The 24,943-nt window shown below is 41.3% G+C and overlaps 2 protein-coding genes across 2 annotated transcripts; one reads left to right on the plus strand and one right to left on the minus strand.

Annotated features, from left to right (window-relative positions):
- Positions 1–348: 348 nt before the first annotated feature.
- acp5b (acid phosphatase 5b, tartrate resistant) lies at positions 349–16,007 on the plus strand. Its single transcript, XM_054622498.1, has 6 exons — positions 349–739; positions 1,129–1,319; positions 3,246–3,373; positions 3,958–4,149; positions 9,462–9,609; positions 15,207–16,007. Exons 1-6 carry the CDS (start codon positions 664–666, stop codon positions 15,447–15,449), a joined length of 978 nt encoding a protein of 325 aa, XP_054478473.1. The 5' UTR covers positions 349–663; the 3' UTR covers positions 15,450–16,007.
- Positions 16,008–18,554: 2,547 nt separating this feature from the next.
- On the minus strand, positions 18,555–24,653 carry f3a (coagulation factor IIIa). The gene is made up of 6 exons (XM_054622929.1): positions 24,471–24,653; positions 23,114–23,225; positions 22,621–22,814; positions 21,490–21,671; positions 21,242–21,407; positions 18,555–19,718 (listed from the first exon to the last, which is right to left on the minus strand). The coding sequence occupies exons 1-6, from the start codon at positions 24,535–24,537 to the stop codon at positions 19,573–19,575; spliced, it is 867 nt and encodes a 288-aa protein (XP_054478904.1). The 5' UTR covers positions 24,538–24,653; the 3' UTR covers positions 18,555–19,572.
- Between the last annotated feature and the right edge of the window lie 290 nt (positions 24,654–24,943).

Here is a 24,943-nt window from a genome sequence, read left to right on the forward strand (position 1 = left end):
AATGAAGGAGTCATTTGTTGCACTTATACATTTCTGCTGATTCACTGCATTCGTCTTTAAAAAGAAACCAGATTCTGTGATAATCAATATGAAGCACCTTTATTCACTGATCAAATTGAATGGAAACTAGTGCATCTGGAAAGATTTTTTAAACCTGAACCGAACAATTTTGCTATTTATATACAATGTTGAATGAGTAGCTCCTTTAGATATCTGCTAAAAGAAACCGACCGTGTGAGTCGTTTAAATTGTACTGTTTGTCTCCTATTCTGTAGTTTATTCATCATGTAGAATAAAACATTGCTTGATTGCACAGGTTTTATGAATAAACAGCTGTGACTATTGTAACTGGTTTAAATCCAAACACTTTTAAAGTTAAGAAAGATGGAAGGACTGTCACTGGATTAAATCACAGCCCTAGTTGTAATGGGATAAAATGTACTGACAATCAGGGAGTTGCACAAGATATCCAATGAAGCCCACATGACGGGTAGAGACGAAGATATGCAATCAGTGAGTCACTCAGTCAGTTTGAACAGCCAATATCCTGTTTTTCTCGTCAGACCTGATACAGGAAGTAATTTTTCAACTGCAGAAAAGTTAGTTTCATTTTTAAAACGAGCTGAAACAAACGACACTGGTGTTCAGTCAGGTTGAAGAGTCATGGACAGTCTGAGGTGTGTGCTGTTGGTGCTCTGCTTCCAAAACTACTGGAATTGGCTTCAAACTCTGGAAGAAGGTACTATCCTGCCATCTGCATCTCATGACAGGGTTTAACTTTTTGTGATTAAGCCATGTGGAACGGTATCAGCAACCACATAATGAATCGTGATTATAGATCATCTTTTAATATTTAACGTTGATATTTTATCCTCAATTTGTGATGAAGGAAAACATATTGAGATGGTAACCACTACTTTTGATGTTAGGCTGAATATGTCCTTACATATACCATTACATTTTTATTTAATCTTAAACAAGATGCTTTTGGTGTCAGTTTTTCAGGAAGTATGAGAGCACCAAACAGGTGGGCAATCAAATTTAGGCATGTGTTGAAAACTTCCCTTACTGCACTGAAAATGTTACCCCTGAGACAGGAAGTGACAGGAGTGTTCTGACACTCCACAGTTGCTCTGCGTTTTGTTGTGCTCGCTGACTGGGGAGGTGTTCCTTTCCCTCCATACTACACTCCACATGAGGAGGCTGTTGCTGCAGAGGTGGACAGGTTGGCCCAGACTGGGGGAGTTGACTTCATCCTCAGCCTGGGAGATCACTTCTACTTCAGTGGTGTCAAGAATGCGGAAGACCCTCGCTTCAAGGTCAGTTTGCAAATCCAACATACACACATTGTTGAGGGGGAGACATGTCGGGTGATGAAGATGAAGCATATGAAAAGATGGTTTAACAAAATGGACAGCTGTTATGAAGATATTTGGAATCCTAAAAGACTTCTATAACAGTCTGGATGAAAAAATATTGGATGCTTGATAAAAAAACCTAGTTTGAGACTTGTTTCCTAATCCTAACCGTATACCATTAAGGTTTAGGAAACAGAGTTGCAAATTAAATATTCATTCTAATCAGGTCAAGTTGGCTGTGGTTGTATTGCGGCAGGTCTCAGGTCTGCAGACTCTTAATCAGTTCTGATGGTCGTTATAATAACATGATCTGGTCTATTTCAGATCAGTTTTGACTGTCAGGTTTGCGTCCAAATGAAATTATGCAAATCGGGTTTACGGTAGGTTTCAATCAAGTCTGAAATTTTAGACCCTTAAGACCTTTATTTGTAATCCCCCAGCTATGCTTCAGGTTTGGTCTGGTTGCCCCAGTGAACATTACTGTAGAAGTAGGGATTACTGGCAACTAGCCAAGGTGCATGGAGGAGAGAAAACGTCTGAAGAAGTACAACTCCAGCAATAGCCAAGGCATTTTACCTAAAAATGTGGGTCAACCTCAGACAAATTGCAACAATAACAAACGGATTTTTGTCCTTAACATGTTCTGAATGACAGAAAAAAGGACTGTTGTGAATCTTAGATTTGACCATGGAGTAATTTTTTCCTTGCAAAACAAAAAGAAATCTACAGATCCACAATAAACAAATCACTCTTACAGTCATACCTTACCCAGGCCTGGTGATCCATTTATAACCGTTGTGATCTATAAAAACAATTACTTGCATACCAGTATGGAAACTGGCAGCACAGATGTTGAGGTGGAGAATTGAAGCCATATTGTTTTAATATGATACCTCTGACACATTTGATTTCAGTTCACATTATTATTTAGATCCACTTCATCATGCACATTTAAACAAGCATTTTTTTTTTGCTTACATGCTAGTAAGCCATAACTATTACATAATTGATAATGCAAATGCCATTCAATTGGAAAATAGTTAAAGCAACTCTAATTCAATTCAGCTCAATATTTCATCGTTGCTGTCTGCACCCCGGAGCACGGAGGAGAGGGCCGCATTACCAACACCTGTGGTCAGCTGTGGAGCAGCGGATGAAATTATCATCATCGGTTGTAGAAATTTCCAAGTATATAGCATTAAAGAATTGCAGAACAGAGTGTCAATAGCTTTCAATAATATCCTCTAATGCAGTGCATATATGCCTCTAGTTTTTGTGAGTAGAATCTCTGCAGTGAACGATCCAGTTTACTGTATACAGACAAACTGAAAACAGCTATCTGATGCTAGTGTCAGAGCTCACTGGAGACAGCAGTAGAGAATGTGTGTACCAGTTTGGAAACTCTGACCCATGAGGGTCCCGTGAGGTCAAGTTACATTGTTAATGGACTACATCACTAGTAGTGTATTCTTTATACCACAGGCTAGAAGGTTTTACCCGCAGTGAATACCACAGGCTGGAAGCTGGTGAGGGATAATTTCCTTCCCACTTACAAAACAGTTGTCAGAGGGATTTTTTCTAAATTGAAAGAAATTTGTTTGCAAATAAACGATTTAAGAGGTTAAAATACTGTCAGGATTTTTGGTTTGTGGTTGACATTAGAGTGATTCTGTTATTTTAATTATATATTGTTCTCTATTGTAACAAAAGTAACAATGTCTCTTATAAGTCTTGGCAACTTCCAATTCATTCCATGCTGGGAATGCAGCATGAATCCTGAACTTTTGATCAAGTTAAATAACATATTTTAAACGTGATAAGCAACTTTGAAAAAGCACTGCTTCTGTACACATATTCACAATAATCTTGATGGTTTCTCATCCACAGCACACATTTGAAAGGGTCTTCTCCCAGCCTTCTCTGCTGGATATCCCATGGTATCTGATTGCTGGAAACCACGACCACAAGGGCAATATCTCAGCTCAGATGGCCTACTCTGACACATCCCACCGCTGGTAATTATCAAATAATTCAAACAAGGTTTATAATGGAAAAAGGACAAAAATAAAAAGAATCAACCTACCAACAATCATGTCTGCTTCAAGTTTGACCTTTTTCATATCAGTGTTTGATTATTAATCTACATTAAGATAATTTGCTTAAAATCTGCTAGTTTTGCCCACCCCTCTGATGTGACTATAAATCAAATGTTTGATTGTGTGATCTTTCTACATCTGTGGCAAACCAGATGAAACAGCCAAGCAAATCTAGCACAGGGGCTGAATCCCCAAGCTCAGGTAGGGGAATGTGATAGAGGGGGTGTTTCATCCAGTTCAGGTGTTGCAGCCACTGGGCAACATGGCAAAATCAAACTGATCTCCCTTACCCCTGGCGACTTAAGGGCTCAACACAGAGTTGATCATCTCTTTGCTCTAATCCACAGGACAGAGGAACAGCCTTGAGAGAAGGCGGAAGAACAAAAAGATTAGACCTTCCCTTTCCCCTTAATTATTTACAAAAAGACACTTAATGTTTCACGTCAAAAGTCGTTGCTGCCTTACTGTATCAGTATATCACTAAGTCTGTGTTGTGTCTGTAGGAATTACCCAGGTCTCTACTATGATCTACAGTTTACTGCCCCGCACACAAATGTGTCCCTGAGCATCCTGATGATTGACACAGTGGTGTTATGTGGAAACACCGATGACCAAACCCAGCCTTCAGGACCAGAGAACCCCCGGGATGCAGAGCAACACTGGAACTGGATCAGGTCGAAACTGGCCAGCAGCAAGTGAGCTTCTAGGAACAATAGGCACAAACAAGCCAGACAGTATATAGAGACAAAAGGTTAATGCCGGCTCTGTATTCCAGCACATTGGGCTTTAAGTTACACAAACCTCCAAATTATAGATAACACAAACCTAAATGTAAATACAATTATAAGTTATAAAAATAAATATTGTTTTGCATCATATTAACCCTTTCCATCACTGTATCACTTGGTATGGTCACTATATTGATGATGTGTTGTTCATTTTTGATAGTAGTGAGACTGAACTTTTAGATTTTCTAAAATATCTCAACTCCATTAATCACAATGTTAGTCTCTCTATTGACATTGTGTTTTTGGATTTAGCTATTTTTAAGTAGGAAACCAGAATACCATTCTCTTTAGGAAAAGAACCTCACACAATCCTCTCCTTAGAGCAGAATCTTTTCGCCCCCAGCACCTCAACGAAAACCTCACATTTGGCCAATTCCAGTGACGTATGATTTTGTTAGACAGGCTGGGGTCATGTCCAATGTGTTCTCAGACAGAGTTTCAAACCAGGGTGATGAGGCAGGCTTTTAAAAGAGCGCAGTCACTTAAACTTAACACTCTGCTTAAAAAAACCCATCAGACATTAGCCTGCACATCGGTCTCGTTTAAACTTTATGGTTTTTTTTCCTGTTTTCCCAGAGCTCCTGACACATTTTGATCTACAGTTGAACACATGGAGCAATTGGTTATTTCTCTCTACAATGACAAATTGTTATAATTTCAACATAAATGCCTGACAAAAGAATGCAAACATAGCATCAAGTGGTTGTTGTTTTACCACAAGCCTTCAGATCAGCCTTGTCCTAGATTCACTTGTTGTGTGAAACTCTACTGGGTAAATGAACAGTTTTCTCCCAAAAGATATTCCCTCATTTGGCGTTGATATATTTTTTGTGGAGATTAAGATCACTCTAATTTCATGTCAGTGTTTAGTGGTTGTACTGAAATATAGCTGCTGAACTGCCCTCTCAGCTCTCCTTCACTATGAGCAATGAGCTGCTGCTTTAGTAAACAGATGCAGAATAAACACACATTGCAATGGCAAATTCAATGGAAATTCAACACACATATGGGCAACACCCATCCTCATTTATCTAGGTTTTTCCTTTAAATTTTCACCCATCTGAACATGAAGTGGAACTAGTAATCACCGGATTGGTTCCATGTTAGGTTAACAAATTGATACAGTGCATCCGGAAAGTATTCACCACACTTCACTATTTCCACATTTTGTTATGTTACAGCCTTATTCCAAAATGGATTAAATTCATTTTTTTCCTCAAAATTCTACACACAATACCCCATAATGATAACGTGTAAAAAGTTTTTGGGAAATTTTTGCAAATCTTTTAAAAATAAAAAAGATCACATGTACATTAGTATTCACAGCCTTTGCCATGACACTCAAAATTGAGCTCAGGTGCATCCTGTTTCCACTGATCATCCTTGAGATGTTTCTACAATTTGATTGGAGTCCACCTGTGCTAAATTCAGTTGATTGGACATGATTTGGAAAGGCACATACCTGTCTATATAAGGTCCCACAGTTGACAGTGCATGTCAGAGCACAAACCAAGCCATGAAGTCCAAGGAATTGTCTGTAGACCTCCGAGACAGGATTGTATCGAGGCACAGATCTGGGGAAGGGTACAGAAAAATTTCTGCAGCATTGAAGGTCCCACTGAGCACAGTGGCCTCCATCATCCGTAAATGGAAGAAGTTTGGAACCACCAGGACTCTTTAGAGATGGCCGCCCGGCCAAACTGAGCGATCGGGAGAAGGGCCTTAGTCAGGGAGGTTCAATTCAATTCAGTTTATTTTGTATAGCCCAGAATCACAAATTACAAATTTGCCTCAGAGGGCTTTACAATCTGTACACATCTTAAAGAAAGCCATAATCAGACCACTGCTCAAAAAACACACCCTTGACCCAAAAGTCCTATCACACTACAGGCCCATCTCCAATCTCCCCTTCATATCCAAAGTACTTGAGAAAGCAGTTGCCACCCACCTTCAAAACCACCTCAAACTAAACAACCTCTATGAAAAATTCCAGTCCGGTTTCCGCTCCGCCCACAGCACAGAAACAGCACTCGTAAGAGTTACAAACGACCTCCTGAGGTCATCCGACGCTGGCTCCCCCTCCCTCCTCATCCTTCTGGATCTCTCTGCTGCTTTTGACACAGTCGACCATGACATTCTTCTAAACCGCCTCCACCTCACCACTGGACTCACTGGCACTCCCCTCAGTTGGTTTCAGTCATACCTCAAAAACCGGATAGAATGCATCTCCCTGGGTCCCTCCAAATCGAACCCACACACAGTCACTTGCGGTGTCCCCCAGGGTTCAGTCCTTGGCCCCATCCTCTTTATCCTCTACCTCATCCCCCTTGGTCAGGTCATCAGCCGCCACGGTTTTTCATTTCATTGCTATGCCGACGACACACAGCTCTATGTCAATGCCACAGCTGCCAGCCCACCTTCAACATCACCGTCATCCCCATCAAAACTCACCACGTGCCTGGAGGAGATAAAGGTATGGATGGAGCACAATTTCCTCCAACTCAACAGCTCCAAAACCGAAGCCATCCTGATCGGCACCTCTCACCAGACCAAATCATCATCCATAACCAGCATCAGCTTTTCTGGCTCAAATATCCCTCTCTCATCAACAGTAACAAATCTTGGTGTAAAAATGGACCCCCAGCTCACTTTTGAATCCCATATCAACCACCTCTGCAAGACCTCCTTCTATCACCTCCGCAACATTTCCAAACTCCGCCCCATTCTCTCCCTCTCAGACTCCGAAAAACTAGTTCATGCCTTTATCTCCTCCAGACTGGACTACTGTAACGCCCTACTCATCGGGATCCCTAGCAAGAGCCTGCAGAGGCTTCAATACGTACAAAACTCTGCAGCTAGGATCCTGATGAGAGTGCGCAAGCATGAGCACATTACCCCCATCCTCCACTCACTCCACTGGCTTCCGGTTTCCACCCGGATTGAGTACAAGGTTTCCGTCCTCACTCACCAATGCATCCATGGTCATGCCCCCCCATACCTCAAAGAACTTCTCAACATACATAGCACAACACGCTCCCTCCGCTCCACTCACTCTAACCTCCTCCACATACCCAGAACCAAACTGAGGACCATGGGAGATAGGGCCTTCAGTGTTGCCGCCCCACGCCTGTGGAATGCCCTCCCTGACACCTTGAGGGCACCACAATCCACTGATTGTTTTAAAAAAGGTCTTAAAACATTTCTTTTTAAAAAAACCTTTGGCTCCCACTCTTAGATGTTTTTAAAACCCCTTTTTATTTTTATTTTTGCTTTTAACCTGTAGCCCTTTGAGATCTTCGGATGAAAAGGGCACTATAAATTAAATTTATTATTATTATTATTACATGCAACATCCTCTGTCCCGGGACCCTCACATCGGCACAGGAAAAACTCCCCTAAAAAACCCTTTGACCAAGAACCCGATGGTCACTCTGACAAAGCTCCAGCATTGCTCTGTGAAGAGAGGATAACCTTCCAGAAGGACAACCACCTGATCCAGAGCACTCTGGACCTCAGACTGGGGCGAAGGTTCATATTCCAACAGGACAACGAAATAGTTGTTCCAAGCTTGTAGCATCATACTCAAAAAGACTTGAGGCTGTAATTGCTGCCAAAGGTGCTTCAACAAAGTATTGAGCAAAGGTTGTGAATACTTATGAACGTGTTATATTTTCGTTCTTTATTTTTAATAAATTTGCAAAAAATGTAAACAAACTTTTTTCACTTTCTCATTATGGGGTATTGTGTGTAGAATTTTGAGGGAAATAATGAATTTAATCCATTTTGGAATAAGGCTGTAACATAAAATGTGGAAAAAGGGAAGCCCTGTGAATACTTTCCGGATGTCTGGCAGTTCAGGAACAAACTGCAAGATTGTATGTATATCTGATTAAAGTGTGTGTGTGTGTGTGTGTGTGTGTGTGTGTGTGTGTGTGTGTGTGTGTGTGTGTGTGTGTGTGTGTGTGTGTGTGTGTGTGTGTGTGTGTAAAATACATCACCATTTTTCTCAGTAAATATATTTCTAAAGGTGCTATTGACCTGAAATTTATTTAATACTTCGTACAAAACCCTTTGTTGGTAATGACAGCTTCAAGACGCCTCATGTATGGAGAAACTAGTCGCATGCATTGCTCAGGTGTGATTTTGGCCCATTCTTCCACACAAACAGTCTTCAAATCTTGAAGGTTCCACGGGCCTCTTCTATGAACTCTGATCTTCAGTTCTTTACTTATTGTTTTCTTTGAAACAATTGTACCTGCTAATTCCAGGTCTTACTGAAGCTCTCCACAAGTGGTCCTTGGCTCTTGGACAACTCTTCTGATAATTCTTTTCACTCCTCTGTCTTGCAAAGAGCACCTGGTCGTGGCCGGTTTATGGTGAAATGATGTTCTTTCCACTTCCAGATTATGGCCCCAACAGTGCTCACTGGAACATTCAGAAGTTTAGAAATCCTTCTGTAACCAATGCCATCAGTATGTTTTGCAACAATAAGGTTGCGAAGGTCCTTGAGAGAGCTCTTTGCTTTTACCCATCGTGAGATGTTTCTTGTGTGACACCTTGGTAATGAGACACCTTTTTACAGGCCATCAGTTGGGACTGAACCAGCTGATATTAATTTGCACTGACAAGGGGCAGGATTGCTTTCTAATTACTGATAGATTTCAGCTGTTGTCTTGGCTTTCCATACCTTTTTGCACCTCCCTTTCTTCATGTGTTCAATACTTTTTCCCTGTGTCATTCTGTTTTATTACACATAACTTAATTTCTGAATTTATTTGTTTGGTTTTCTATGTATGTATGGATTACTTGGGTTGTTACCGACATCTGGTGAAAACTTCATGTCAATAGCACCTTTAGAAATATATTTACTGAGAAAAATGGTGACGTGTTTTGGAATACTTATTTTACCCGCTGTATCTATAAACCCTGCAGAAGACAGTGATCAATGGGCTGAAAGCAAAACACACAATTGTTTTTTTTATAAAAAACAAAACATGTGTCATCACAGTAACTTTGAACCTCCTTAATCATGTAAAGTCTTTACATAGTGGCTCTAAATTAAGTGATAACATCAAAATCTAAGATTAGTGAATTGTTCTTTGCACAACTTTGTTTTATCATTTATTCTCACAGATCAATGTAAGTAAAAAAAAAGTTTGAAGCAATAAGTTTGTGTCTCTCTGGATTAAGCTCTTAACAGGTTATTTTGCTCGTCCCAGGTCAGACTATGTTGTGGTCGCTGGTCATTATCCTGTGTGGTCCATTGGCAATCATGGACCAACATCCTGTCTAGTAGACAGACTGAGGCCCCTACTGAAGAAATACAGAGTTACTGTGTACCTATGTGGCCATGATCACAATCTGCAGGTATGTACTCATGCTAAATCACAAAAACTATTTTGTCTACATGTGTGTGACTGATCAGCAATGAATTGGTCCAATTGTCTGTCCATTATTGACATTGTCAGATGTCACTAACCACAATTGTGTCTCATTCCGCCTCTATGGTATTTTAAAAACTGCACCAATTGGCCGAAGAGACATGTTAGCAGGTGCAACAAGGAATGTTTACCTGTTGCTGATTTGTCCAAATCGTGTAAGCATCTAGTCTGGCATGTGATCACATTTTGTATTCCAAAAATCTTCTCAAAACCAGAAAGTCAAGACCAGCCAAGCTCTGAGGAAAATGTATGGTATATGTTTGTGTTTTCAAGAACAGGTAGGGAGATGCCAGTGCAGTTGGACGGAAAGTATTCAGACCCCTTTAAATTTTTCACCCTTTGTTTCATTGCAGCCATTTGCTAAAATTGAAAAAGTTCATTTTTTTTCGCATTAATGTACACTCAGCAACCCATCTTGACAGAAAAAAACAGAAATGTAGAACTTTTTGCAAATTTATTAAAAAAGAAAAACTGAAATATCACATGGTCATAAGTATTCAGACCCTTTGCTCAGTATTGAGTAGAAGCACCCTTTTGAGCTAGTACAGCCATGAGTCTTCTTGGGAATGATGCAACAAGTTTCTCACACCTGGATTTGGGGATCCTCTGCCATTCTTCCTTGCAGATCCTCTCCAGTTCTGTCAGGTTGGATGGTGAACGTTGGTGGACAGCCATTTTCAGGTCTCTCCAGAGATGCTCAATTGGGTTTAGGTCAGGGCTCTGGCTGGGCCAGTCAAGAATGGTCACAGACTTGTTCCGAAGCCACTCCTTTGTTATTTTAGCTGTGTGCTTCGGGTCATTGTCTTGTTGGAAGGTGAACCTTCGGCCCAGTCTGAGGTCCTGAGCACTCTGGAGGAGGTTTTCTTCCAGGATATCTCTGTACTTGGCCGCATTCATCTTTCCTTCAATTGCAACCAGTCGTCCTGTCCCTGCAGCTGAAAAACACCCCCATAGCATGATGCTGCCTCCACCATGTTTCACTGTTGGGATTGTATTGGGCAGGTGATGAGCAGTGCCTGGTTTTCTCCACACATACCGCTTAGAATTAACGCCAAAAAGTTCAATCTTGGTCTCATCAGACCAGAGAATCTTATTTCTCATAGTTTGGGAGTCCTCCATGTGTTTTTTGGCAAACTCTATGCGGGCTTTCATATGTCTTGCACTGAGGAGAGGCTTCCGTCGGGCCACTCTGCCATAAAGCCCCGACTGGTGGAGGGCTGCAGTGATAGTTGACTTTGTGGAACTTTCTCCCATCTCCCTACTGCATCTCTGGAGCTCAGCCACAGTGATCTTTGGGTTCTTCTTTACCTCTCTCACCAAGGCTCTTCTCCCACGATTGCTCAGTTTGGCTGGACGGCCAAGTCTAGGAAGAGTTCTGGTCTTCTTCCATTTAAGGATTATGGAGGCCACTGTGCTCTTAGGAACCTTGAGTGCTGCAGAAATTCTTTTGTAACCTTGGCCAGATCTGTGCCTTGCCACAATTCTGTCTCTGAGCTCCTTGGGCAGTTCCTTCGACCTCATGATTCTCATTTGTTCTGACATGCACTGTGAGCTGTAAGGTCTTATATAGACAGGTGTGTGCCTTTCCTAATCAAGTCCAATCAGTTTAATTAAACACAGCTGGACTCCAATGAAGGAGTAGAACCATCTCAAGGAGGATCAGAAGAAATGGACAGCATTTGAGTTAAATATGAGTGTCACAGCAAAGGGTCTGAATACTTATGACCATGTGATATTTCAGTTTTTCTTTTTTAATAAATTTGCAAAAATTTCTACATTTGTTTTTTTCTGTCAAGATGGGTTGCTGTGTTTACATTAATGCGAAATTAGCAAATGGCTGCAATGAAACAGAGTGAAAAATTTAAAGGGGTCTGAATACTTTCCGTACCCACAATGCTTTGTTTCAACCCCTTTATGAATACATTAGCCGTCAAAGTGCACACCCATATATTGTATTTATGGCGTGACCCCCATATGTATGTATGTATGTATGTAACAGTGGTGAAAAGTAAAAAAGCACAGTCAGCCAAGGCTACTGAATAGGCCTACTTCACAATATTTTACTTTTTGCCGCATCAATTTGACAGCCGCAGTTACTGTTCTCATGCATATCTTGTTTTTGCATACAAAAGGTATGTATGATCAAGTTGTAATATAATGAGGCTTTGCTATAGCCTGGACAACCCATCAGTAAATTAAATAGTTTAAACGAGCTCTGCTTCGATCAGCTAAGAGTTAAATGCTGCTTACATATTGATGCATCAATTTTAATAATCCAAAAATATAAAAGTACTTGTGGCAACCCAGGGGACATAGAGGAAAGATTCACAATAAAACAGGGGACTCAGAGGCAGTTTGTGTGAAACAAAAAGTGTCAAAAATCAGAGGGTTCCTCCCGTTCAGGGTCTGGGTCCTTCAGCCTAATCACGACATCAGGCAGTTCCCCTGTCCTGTTTAAGCAGAACAGAGAGAAAGTGAGTCGAGTCTTCCTAGTTACCTCCTCAACGCTGCGTTTCTTCAGTGGTTCAAGAGATCCTCCTTGTCTTCTGCTCAGTCTGTTTCTCCAGCTTCTCTGCTGATGCATTAGTGTCTTTGGCTGTTGACATCCATCTTAGCGGTGTGTGGTCGCTAAGGTGGCTGTTGCTAGGGTGAATTTTCTGCCCAGGACGTAATACCGCAACTTGGTTGAAGCCCATTTAATTTCAAACATTCCTTCTCTAAAAATCATTTTATGTTTAAGCAACTTGCAGCTAATATAGGTCACCGGGTGTTCCTCCCCCAGTTTTCTAAAATAATTGCAGAATCTATCAGTGCCATCTGGTTTGGGAGTCAGGACAATAGGGCTAGACCGGGTACTATGTGACTGTTCAATAACCCCCATTCCCAACATCTTTCTCACCTCTTCTTTGATAGTCTCTTCTTTGCCTCTGGGATGCGATAAGGCCGGTGCCTCACCTTCTTTCCTGGCTTGGTGATAATATCATGTTGAATCACATTTGTGTGTCTAGGAAGGTCAAAAAACACATCCTGAACTGGCTTGTCAGTAGATAGAGGCATGATTCACAATAAAACAGGGGACTCAGAGGCAGTTTGCGTGAAACAAAAAGTGTCCTTTTAATAAGAGGTGAGGGAAAAGGGGCAGCAGAGCGAAGTGGTCGGGTGTAGGCCTTGACCATGGCCTGGAGATAGGAAGGAGCTGTTCCTTTCACTGCCCTGTAGGCTAGCACCAGAGTCTTAAACTGGATGCGAGCTCTTATAGGGAGCCAGTGTAGAGAACGGAGAAGGGAAGTTGTGTGGGAGAACCTGGGGGCCATTGAACACCAGACGAGCTGCAGCTTTCTGGACAAGCTCCAGAGGTCTGATGGCCGACGCCGGGGCTCCGGCAAGTAGTGAGTTGCAGTAGTCCAGGCGGGAGATGACAAGAGCCTGGATGAGCACCTGCACCGTCTCGTCAGTGAGGAAGGGGCGAATCCTCCTGATGTTGTAGAGCAGGAATCTGCAGGAGCGTGTAACCGATGCAATGTTTGCTGAGAACTACAGTTGGTCGTCCAGGGTCACCCCCAGATTCCTCGCAGTCCGAGTTGGCGTCACCACGGTATCATCAATGGTGATGGACAGGTCTCGGTGCGGGCAACCCTTCCCCGGGAGGAACAGTAGCTCGGTTTTGTCCAGGTTGAGCTTCAGGTGGTGTCGCCATCCACTTCGAGATGTCAGCCAAGCACGCAGCAATGCGTGGCTCCACTTGGGTGTCACCGGGAGGAAATGACAAGACCAGCTGGGTGTCATCGGCATAACAATGGTAAGAGTCATGCGAGCGAATAACAGAACCCAGAGATGTTGTGTAGAGCGAGAAGAGAAGGGGGCCCAGAACTGAGCCTTGTGGAACCCCCGTAGACAGCGTGCGTGGTTCTGACACGGCCCCCCTCCATGTCACCTGGTAGGATCGGCCTGTCAGGTAGGATGCAAGCAGGGAGAGTGCAGAGCCTGAGACGCCCATCCCCTCGAGGGTGGAGAGGAGGATCTGGTGGTTCACCGTGTCAAACGCCGCTGACAGGTCCAGGAGAATCAGGACAGAGGAGAGGGAGTTCGCTCTCGCAGCGTGAAGCGACTCTGTCACCGCAAGGAGGGCCGTCTCTGACGAGTGACCCACCTTGTACCCGGACTGGTGGGGGTCCAAGAGGTTGTTCTGGTGGAGGTAGGAAGACAGTTGTTTAGAGACAGCGCGTTCAAGTGTTTTGGATAGAAAGGGTAGAAGAGAAACCGGTCTGAAGTTCTTGACATCAGAGGGGTCAAGTGATGGTTTCTTCAGAAGGGGGGTGACTCTGGCAGTCTTAAAAGCCGAGGGAAAGCATCCTGAAACAAGAGATGTGTTGATGAGGTGGGTGGGGAAAGGAAGGAGTTCAGTCGCAATAGACTGAAGAAGAGGGGAGGGGATCGGGTCAAGGCAGCACGTGGTGGGGCTGTTAGATGTAACAAGGTTGAGGACCTCGTTAGGGGAGAGGGGAGCAAGATAGGGTAAGATGGGGCTTGGAGAGGGGAGGGAGAGCTGAGGGAGAAGAGCTGGAGAGGGTAGAGAGGGAGAGGGGGGCTGAGAGAAGGAGGATCTGATTTAGTTTACCTTCTTGTCAAAGAAGTTGGCGAAATCATCAGGGAGAAGGGAGGAAGTAGGAGGAGGGGGTGGGGGTTGGAGGAGTGAAGAGAAAGTTTTTTAGGATTGGAAGCAGAGGTTAGGATTTTAGATCGGAAGAAAGCCGCTTTAGCAGTAGATAGAGAGGAGGAAAAAGTGGAAAGAAGACAGGAGAACAGAGAGAGAGTGAGGTGAGTCTTCCTAGTTACCTCCTCTTCAACGCTGCGTTTCTCCAGTGGTTCAAGAGATCCTCCTTTTCTTCTGCTCAGTCAGTCTCTCCAGCATCTCTGCCGCTGCTGCTTCCAAACTGGTCGAACATATAGCTGCACTAATTATCTGATGGGCTGCAGGTGTGTCCAATGCCGCTGCAGCACCTGAACCAGATAAAACACTCCCTCGATCACCTCCCCCAACCTGAGCTTTGGAATCCGCTCCATGGGCTGGATATGCTTGTCTTTATCCCCTGGTTTGCCACATACTTTAAAGTATAAACACTTCTCCTGGGTTAGGCCCTTTAGGAATTAGATTGACTGGACTAATAAACAATTAGTCATATTTAATGTTCTTTTCAGACTAATTTCCAAGAACAAAATATTTAAATTGATGCTTTTGTGTGATTCTTTGTGGAGAATCTGTTGATTAAATCAAATAATTGATTATTAATCGACAAAAACGAGTTTCTTTGGAATTTCTTTGGTCGAGGACAACCTTTACTTACTTGACTTTATGTTGATGTCTGTCGTTTTGAATACAGAACTTGTAATAAAGTAGGTTGACATTGTCACAAAGTATCTGATCATGTCTTCCATCAATGGTTTGGTTTTTCCTTTAATGTTGCCTCAACATCACAAGTACAACATAGATGATTTTGACGCTGTCTATCTCTCTTCCAACAGTTTATCAGAGAGGATGATGGGAGCTCGTATGTAGTTAGTGGGAGTGGGGCTGTCAGCGACCCTGCCACCACTCACAGGAACAGTGTTCCTCTGTCCTGGCAGCTCTACTCCAGTCCTGTCAATCACACAGCAGGAGGCCTGACTTACTTACAGGTCAATGAGCATCAGATGACGGTCACCTTCAAGCAGACTGATGGTAAATGTGTTTACCAGGCAGAGCTGCCAGCACGCCAGCACGTCTGATTTCTTTGATCAATCTATAGATATGATCTGCAATAGTCAGATAGAACATATTTATTATCATGTATACATGTGGTGTATACAGTGATAACTTTTGCACATGTTTTATGTGTTTCACATATTCATTCATTAATTTTCCGTAACCTGCTTATCCAGCTGAGATCGACTCCAGCACCCCTGCTTATCCAGTTAAGGGTCACAGGGGGTGCTGGAGCCGATCTCAGCTGTCAATGGGTGAAGGCAGTGTACACCCTGGACAGGTCGCCAGTCTGTCGCAGGGCTGATGTATATAGACCAACCATTCACACTCACATCCACACCTACGGGCAATTTAGAGCCTTCAATGAACCTTAGCTGCATGTCTTTGCACTGTGGGAGGAAGCCGGAGAACCCGGAGAGAACCCACGCTGACACGGGGAGAACATGCAAACAACGGAGGTTGTCTAGCCCGGGAATTGAACCCCAGCCCCTCTTGCTCTGAGGCGACAGTGCTAACCACTACACCACCGTGCAGCCCTGTTTCACATATTGTCCACGCATAATCCTTTGTATGTATGTGTGTGTGTGTGTGTGTGTGTATATATATATATATATATATATATATATATATATATATATATATATAGATATGATATGACTACTGCTACTTAATGCTTAATGTTTTCTATTTTTTACATACTGTCATTATCGAGGCTGTGCATATGTATGTACAAAGATATGATCAAAGATATTTAAAGAATGCTTGTGTTTAGATGACATTTAACATCTGAGTATTTTGGCTTTGAGAGCTTTGTAGATGTTATTTTCCTCACAGAACGGCAATCGAAAAGAGCATTTGTTTAGTTTAGATTTATTACCCAAATTGATTAATTGCATCAGCACTAGTATTGAAATATTTGCTATGATACCAAACCCAAAGACTTTGGGCTGCAACGTGTGCTGAATAATTGCACACATTGTGATTATTTTGAACATGTAGCATGAGCTGCATTTATACAGTAGTTATAATACATGAGTCAACGTGTGATATATCACATGGTGTAGGGAATTGTAGCGGACATCCACTGAGACATTATAAACTGAAGTGTCTATGAGACAATCTCAACTTCCTTCAGAAACTGCTTTCACGACCAATAAAGGCACTTAGTGGTTGACTCTGTTTTTACCCTGTGCCTGGACTATCTTAAGATAAGACGTTGGGTCACTCTTGGGGTGACCCCATGTTTTATGACCACACTTTTCTGGGTTGTATGAGCATCCCTATTCCTGAGGACAAAGAGAAGCACCCAATTGTAATAAACAATTTAAAGAAACCTTTACTTGATATTTTAGTTCTAGTTGTAATAAGTTCCTATATCTTATAACCTGTATTAAAACATCTGAGTTTATAAAAGTTATGTATAGTTAATTCCATGATAGCTAACTCTTTTTGCCATTCTTTTAGTTTCCTGCCATATAACCTTATCTCAACCCCAGTACAGGACAACAGGGGGGGAGGGAATGTTCTTCCTTCCCCTTTTCTTGTCTCACACAGGACACTAATGTGCTGAAATGTTGAGATTATTGTTATCCATTTAATTACTATGCATATAGGTACACATACATGTATATCTACTTAGGTCTGTCTTTGTCATGATAACAATATCTATGTTGTGTAATTGTTTATTTCCTTATGTCTTTTATTGATCAGGTTTTATTCAGTGATTCAAATCAAACTATTTGGTATCATTCTGCAGCTGCGATTGCACCCAGTTCAAATATGGAAAAATTAAAACAACTTTATAAGTAACTTGTATTAATTCGGTAAAGTAAGGTAAAATAAATTAATCAAGATAGCTGTTAAGATGGTAGGGGTACAATTCCCCCTTTCTCAAGAAGATAAAGCAAAAAGTAAACACTGCTCTAACTAGTCTTCAAAGGGTAGTGTCCCACAGAACTTTGACTCTGGACGTTGACGCTGAAGGGTGCGATTCAAGGAACCTCAATCATCCAACCAGATGCAGTGACCTTCAGAGGAACAGCCGCCATTCCATGCAGCTTTACCTCCAGTCTGCCCATCAGAGCTGTCAGGTGAAACAATACCATTTCCAGATGTAAATGAGTTTGATGTTTCTAAGCCAAATAAATTTAAGTCGCATTATAAATTAATCTTAGACAGAAATATCTTAGACCAAAATATCTAAATTTAATTTAAATTAAAACCAATATAAAGATGCTCCCCAATTTACCTGCTGCTTCCTAATCTCTCACCTGCTGAAAGGTGCATAAATCATTTGAACCACATTTTTTTTTAAAGTCAATTTATCAGTCAATGATATGAGTCACTGATTCTACCTGGTCACATTCATCCATCCATCCATCCATCTTCCGTAACCGCTTATCCAGTTAAGGGTCGCGGGGGTGCTGGAGCCGATCCCAGCTGTCAATGGGCGAAGGCAGGGTACACCCTGGACAGGTCGCCAGCCTATCACAGGTCACATTCAGTCCTTTTCATTTAGTTGTGGTTCATAATTCATTGTACTCTTCATCCTATTCTTTATTCTTTCATTTTATTCTGTTTACTCTTCATCCTATTCTTTATTCTTTCCCTTTATTCTGTTAATGTTATCATTTAGTAATTTATTTTATGTTTAGTTATGTAGTTTGTCTAATTAATATTTTATTTAAAAAGAACTTGATCATTTGATTTGTGTGTATATGAAATAAAAGGGTCACTGTACACCTTGAGAAGAACTCCCTATTAACCCTGAGATTAAGATAAGATTGATTAATATCACATTTTGAAGTTTTGTGGTGTCCAAATTAAGTGTCAAATTCTGTTAGTTAAACTAATGGTGGTAAATCCAAGTACAATCGTTCTTTTAAAATAATTTAAGGGTTTCTAAATCATATTTGAGTTATTAATACGAGTTACATATCCTGATATGAATTACTTATTATTTATTAAATCTGCTACCAGCAACAACGCTACAGAATGGTGGTTGCCTAGATAGAGTACAGGGCTTCATTCATGGATTAAGATACAACGGCCCCAGAGTACAAACATGTAAAATGCGCCTCACCTATCGTACATAGGAGCAAAATCCCAAAACGGAAACAGATGCTAAACGTATACAAAAAACATGCAACATTTTGCGGGTGAACCAAATCCCAGGTGCTGTGTTAGTTCATAAACCTGCATCTGAACTTTATTTTATAGTTAACATTGGAGATGAAAAGAGGACCTTATTCAAAACGTTTTGCCAGAGCTGATCCACACTCACACTCCTCTGAACAAATATTATACAAAATACTACACACTTTATAAACAAAATAATTTAGGAAACCTCAGGTGCAAGTTCTCTCTTATTAAAGCAGAGCATTACATCTAGCATGGTACTGTGCCAGAAGCAGCAGCAGCATCACAATTAGATACTTAGACTGTGAAGACTGACACATTCGGAAGTCTGCCATGTTGCACCACCATGTTGCTACAGAAGCCCAGAACAGACAAACTGAACACTTGCTCTCGAGAGTGCCTTTAATGTTTCGACCATCCTGAAGCTAGTAGGGATGGGTACCTAAACTATAATAGACCAGAGTATTGATTGGCTGATGTCTGTGTTCTTCATTCATTCAGATACGTATTATTTTTTATTTACATGTTTTATTTGATAAATATGTTAAATTCAGTTAAACACAATAAATTAAGCATCAGATACAAAAATAATATACACTAAGTCTTGATTTCACTCGTTTCCCAAAAATCCAATACGATATAAAATGAAATAAATAAAATCAGTTGGTAGACTGTATATAGTAATCTACAGTCATTAGAGGTACCAATCACCAAATATAAAAGACAAGAAAAGAAATGGAATAATACAGTCTCAGCAGGATGGCTAGTGTGTAGCTTACAGTAGGGGTGTTCAAACAGTGTTTTTTTCTACAGCATTAAATGATTAAAGGATCAAATATGTCTCACATATTCAGAGGCAGTTTCATAGAAACTAAAGGAAGGATTGATTCCAGTGTTTGACAGTGGAATGTTGAACTAGATCGGTTCATCTGTACCGCTTGTTACCACATTGTATTTGTGTGTGTGTGTGTTTGTGTCTGTGTGTTTGTGTGAGATGGAACACACACTCTACACATCGCGAAGTGGCATTCCTTCTTTTGCGCTTTTCAGAGCTTTCTTCCTTTGCTTGCAGCAAACCACTGTGACTGCGATGATGAGGCCTATCAACAGCAAGATGAGGAAGATTGCAGCAGCAATCACACCCACTGAATACACTGTGGAAGACAAAACAAGACAACAATTCATTAAAGAGCTACCTTACATTAAAAGACAGTGGAGAATGAAATGCTCACTTAAACATTACATTACAGTCATTTAGCAGACGCTTTTATCCAAAGCGACTTACAATCAGTAGTATATTACATATCATTCACCCATTCACACACTGATGACAGGCTACCATGCAAGGTGCCACCATCAGACTCTAACTAACACTCATGCAACATCCAGTCCACACCGACGGCAAGCCTTCGGGAGCAACTTGGGCTTAAGTGTCTTGCCCAAGGACACATCGACTGCCGAAGCCGGGTATCGAACCACCGACCCTCTGATTGGAGAACTACCTTGCTCTCCACTACGCCACAGCCTCCCCATAAATCTACTCTATCAAGCCCAACAGTCTGCAATGTTTATTCATCCCACAACTTAAAAGTCTTGCAAAGAATGCACACCACTTTTAAGGGTTTTCTATTCCTCGAGTTTAACCACAGTGGGACTAAATATATAGTTTATTGCCATATCTGCAGGTCCCTCCCCCAAACCCATTGGTTCTTACTGAAGATGTACATCTTTAAAAACAGCTTACAAATGTATAGTTCCATTTTTTAAACAGCAGAAACACTGGGCACTATTTTCTAGAGGGCTAATCAACATTTGGTGATTGAGACAAAATATACAGCGTTAGTGGTAATGAAGAGTGGCAACAGTGTGGATCATTGACGCTTGCTGAATGGTTTTCTGGACAACAATGGAGCTCTTTGGCACCGAGGAATGAGATATATCAGGCAACAAAGAATATTTTGAATAGATATATGTATTGTTAGTGAAAATATCTTTCACTTAAATTTATTAATTTAATTGCTTATTTTTTTTCACCTCTTTAACCCTGTGAGATCACATCCCAGGTCATGTTGTGAAACTATTGAACAATATATGCAAAATCCAATAATTGCTTCTTCCTGTAAGACCAAATAGGATGTGTGCTCGTAAGCTAGTAACAACAAAATTCAACCGATAACATCATTACATCCATCCATCAATCAATCTACAATTTTTAGCTACAAGGGAGGTGTGTGTGTCTATGGTCTCTGTTTCTTGGTATCGCACCAGATCTTGAGCGCGCCTACATTTTAGTCGTCCAAATGTGAAGGTTTTCATTTAAATCCCTCTTGTAACTGTGCACCGCACAAATATTCATTTTCACTAGGGAAAATGTCAAAGTACAGAAGCTTAAAACGCTCTAACTTCCGTTTCCCACCTTTTTCCATTCTGACTTGGTGTGGAAGTTCCTTTTGTCCACAATTAAGCTTCACCAAAACTATGGAGTTTCAGCACGTGTGTGTCTTGCTATTGAAGTACTTAGCAGGGAACTGGTGTGTCAGTACTGTGATCACTACGCAGCTTTTCAGTTGCATGTCTTACTCGGGTCACTATATGCACTGAGGGAGGACGTGCCTGAATGACTTCCCTGTCCACATGTTTCCTGTTTGCACCCTCTATAAGAATCAGGACACCTCACCTTCAAAGATGGACTGGTTGTCGTCGGAACACTGGGTTTGGCTCAGCTCTCCCAGCTGCTTGTCGATGCTGCGGCTGGGAATATAGGCCTGGACATTGAAGCAGTAGCTTTCCCCTTGGTCCAAATCCTTCAGCTCTATCTCATTGGTCTTAAAGTAGTAAATTTTCTGCAGACAACACAGAAGGAAAGATGTAGTTTGTATTGTCTTATTCATGTTTGAGGCTGACATTTTCACATCTGCTGCTCACCTTGCCAGTGCTCTTATTTCTCCGATAGGTGACTTTATACTCCAGCTGATGGGAGAAGATATCCCTGATGTTCAGCTGGTGGCCATCTTTAAACAGGGCAGTGAGTGGGTCGGTCACATACAGGGTGGTCCTCTTTTTGTCTTCACTTACCTTCAGCTTGAAGTCCGGTCTGCCTATATCGGCTGAGGAGGAACAAGGGGATCAAAGGTAGTTTATCTGGAATGTATCTCCGAATATTTGTACATTTCCATTAATGTACTGCATCGTATTGAACACTGTACATTGTGAACATGACAGCACTACAGCACAGTCAGACAGGTCAAAAGCCACGAGTAGTCAGACATTCAGACTTTTTATGGATTTGTTGATCGCCAGAACAATAACTGGCAACTTTCTTGGCAACAAGCTCTAGTTTAAGCTTTTTAAATCGGAATGTTGCTACTCTCCCTTATCTTAACATTGGTCTGCATACTGTGATGGATGTTTATGACAGTTTGGGTAATAATTTTGCTTCTCACCTTCGCTTTTTTCTGACTGCTCAATATTCTTGACCTTTTAGACTTCTCTTTAGTGATGTCACCTTGTTCCCAAAGCTTAGCATAACTTGATGAGTAATTAATAACAGAAATGATAGCCGAAACTATGAGAATAAGAATTAAGATGTAAGGAGCTACAATGGGGCTGTGCACACGAGGTAGAGCGCTTGTCCCGTAACCACAAGGTTGGTGGTTCGAACCCCTCTGCAGTCAACATGCCGAGGTGTCCTCGAACGAGACACCTATCCCCCAGTTGCTCCCCGGGCGCAGCCCACTGCTCCTCCGGGATGGGTTAAATGCAGAGAATTGTAATTTCCCCATTGTGGGACTAATAAAGGATTAATTATTATTATTATTATTATTATTATTATTATTATTATAATAATCCTTATAAACATGTTATAACTGGGGAGATAACACTCTCTTCACTGACTGTGTGCGTGTGTGCGTGTGTCTGCCAGTTAAATCAGCTATATTCCATTGCAGACAAGTCAAAACATGTGTCTGAACTATTTTATGATATTCTGACTGCTGCACTAGTAAAATGTTATTTCCAACACATTAAAAACCATGCCGTCGTAGCAGAAGGACTTACTGTCTTTGTACGGGCAGAATCGTGCCGAGCTGGTGTGAGGGAACTCGATGAGGTCAGAGGTGGCCCCCAGCGGGGGTTCAGACAGGACATCAGCTGTGTAGTAGGCATTCAGGTCAGTTAGAGAGCTGGACAGATCACATACTGGCAATAGGGACCGGATACAGTGAGGGTTTCTCTGTTTGTCAGCACCAACCCTGCAACAGTTCCAAAAGAACACTTTTAGTTATCTCTCTCTTTTAAGATTTCTGGCCTAAAATCAATATTCCAATACAATTTTTACTGGATCAGTAATGGGATCTTATAATGCCCTGCTGCCATTGATCTTTCCTTCAAGATTACTCTGCGAACATGTCAGATGGGAGTGTACTTGAGTAGACGCACTGACAACCTGAATGTGTCTTTGAGGGGAATAAATGAACTGCCTGAGTGAGCTAGGAATGAAATGTATTTCTTGAAAAGGCTAACAGGCGAGGGTTTTCATGCAGGTACTTACACATAAAATTCCACTGTGTAGGAGTAATCAGCTGATGGTTTGGGCTCCCAGGTCAAAATTGTTTTAAAATTTGTGGATTTCCAAGAGACATTCTGTGCTCGGGGATAGGACCCTGGAAATAAAAGAGGTCATGTAAAATACTATACCCAATATGAGGTGTTGAAGGTCAAATAATGAGGGTCATATAAAGTTAACAAAACATTGGATGCACCAAAGGTATTTTTATTTTTGCAGATACATTGGCTATAAGGCATTTTGATCCTCAACTTTGTAAACACTAAACTACACTTTGTAGGTAATAAAATCTTAACAAGTGTGATCTTTTACAAAACTTTTACATATGATATCACAAAACAAATAAAAAAATAATAATAAAAAAAAAAGTTCAGACCCAGCACTTTATTAGGATCTTAATGATCAGTGAAACTTCCTATCAGTGTTAATAAGAGATCCTTGGTCATATAGTTCTATGGTCTCTGACAATCCATGTAACATTTTAGCCACAATTTATCACATTGATCGTCAAACCTTACACTAGGAGTCCACCTAGTCTTCTGAATAAGTGTGCCACCCAAAAAACACACAAGAGAAAACCCGTTTTGATAACAACAGTCTGAGGCTAAGCCTAGTATCTAAGTGTTCCCTGCACAGAGGATTTAAAGGCTGCCCAGCTAAGACTTGCCTGAATCATTGACACAATAGGCTTAGAAAATGTTGTAAATCAATGCTTTCTTTAGGCCAAGTGGAAAAACAGAACACATTCAAGGCACAATCAGGTGCAAGTTTTGTAATCAAAGTTTAAGGCCCTCGCATGTGTCAAATAAGAAACAGTACTTTAAAAAGTATAAGTTGAAAATCAGAATGGATAACAGATTGCTTGGCACAGTGAGACAATATTACATACAAACATTGTAATATATTTGTAAATAATGATAGACTATGAAGCATGTCCATATGTGTTAAAAAAAATCAAAGTTGATCCTGTGTACAAGTAACACATATAAGAAAACTGAGCAGTCAGAGTGTGACTTGATGGTTCTCCAGAATAACCTTCATAGACCTGCTATAAATCCACGTTTTCAGATTTTCATTGCAACAATATATAACTACTCCTATTGTGTAATATTTCCATCTATTGTAGTGCACTTTTGTCATGTCTACATTCTACATTTGTAATTTTGCCATATAATAGTAATTTAATGTACATATTTTTAACCCTTACTTTAATAACACAGACGCTTTAATGACACATGGCTATTAATGCTGAATCAATCTGAGAAAATTAAAAAAATTTAAAAATCCTTATTATGGCTGCATGGACAATCATATTAATAGGACGAGTCCTTCTTGGTCTCACCTGAGGCAGAGTGTGTGGAGAGAAAAAAGGCGATAAACAGAGCAACTGGTAGTCTTATCGCCACCATGTCGGGTTAAATTCCTCGCAGGTAATGTAGTCCAGATAAAGTTTGCGTGTCCGCTCTCTCTCTGTTCGGTCCTATAACCGGATCACCGTTTGTAGTCTGGGAGTCCTTCCGTTTCGCTTTAGTCAGGCCGACTACGATTCTCTGGTTATACTGCTCTAAAAGCTCGAGGCTACACCAAATAAGGAGCGTCCGGCTGAAACGTCACCAGCCTGGGACAGCTATTATACATGCTACTAGAGTGCATGCCTGTCCCGCTGAGGTCATTCAGCGGATGCGTTGAGGTTTTCTCCTGGATTACAACAATTTCCACATCACAAAGAAGCCGTGACGCTTAAATTCAAAGTACCTCACAATTCAGTTTCTAAAATGGTCCAATGGTTTAGGCAAGATTATTACAAATTGGAAT

Source organism: Anoplopoma fimbria, chromosome 21, assembly GCF_027596085.1.
Source record: "Anoplopoma fimbria isolate UVic2021 breed Golden Eagle Sablefish chromosome 21, Afim_UVic_2022, whole genome shotgun sequence".
Taxonomy (NCBI): domain Eukaryota; kingdom Metazoa; phylum Chordata; class Actinopteri; order Perciformes; family Anoplopomatidae; genus Anoplopoma; species Anoplopoma fimbria.

What these genes read in the sequence shown, in the direction of transcription:
- acp5b (XM_054622498.1), top strand. Translation starts at nt 664, where the DNA reads ATGGACAGTCTGAGGTGTGTGCTGTTGGTGCTCTGCTTCCAAAACTAC. An exon ending in CGGAAGACCCTCGCTTCAAG is followed by an intron (nt 1,320 to 3,245) that starts GTCAGTTTGCAA and finishes TCTCATCCACAG; the next exon opens with CACACATTTGAAAGGGTCTT. An exon ending in GCCATGATCACAATCTGCAG is followed by an intron (nt 9,610 to 15,206) that starts GTATGTACTCAT and finishes CTCTTCCAACAG; the next exon opens with TTTATCAGAGAGGATGATGG.
- f3a (XM_054622929.1), bottom strand. Translation starts at nt 24,537, where the DNA reads ATGGTGGCGATAAGACTACCAGTTGCTCTGTTTATCGCCTTTTTTCTC. An exon ending in CTCCACACACTCTGCCTCAG is followed by an intron (nt 23,226 to 24,470) that starts GTGAGACCAAGA and finishes TTTTATTTCCAG; the next exon opens with GGTCCTATCCCCGAGCACAG. An exon ending in CAACCAGTCCATCTTTGAAG is followed by an intron (nt 19,719 to 21,241) that starts GTGAGGTGTCCT and finishes TGTCTTCCACAG; the next exon opens with TGTATTCAGTGGGTGTGATT.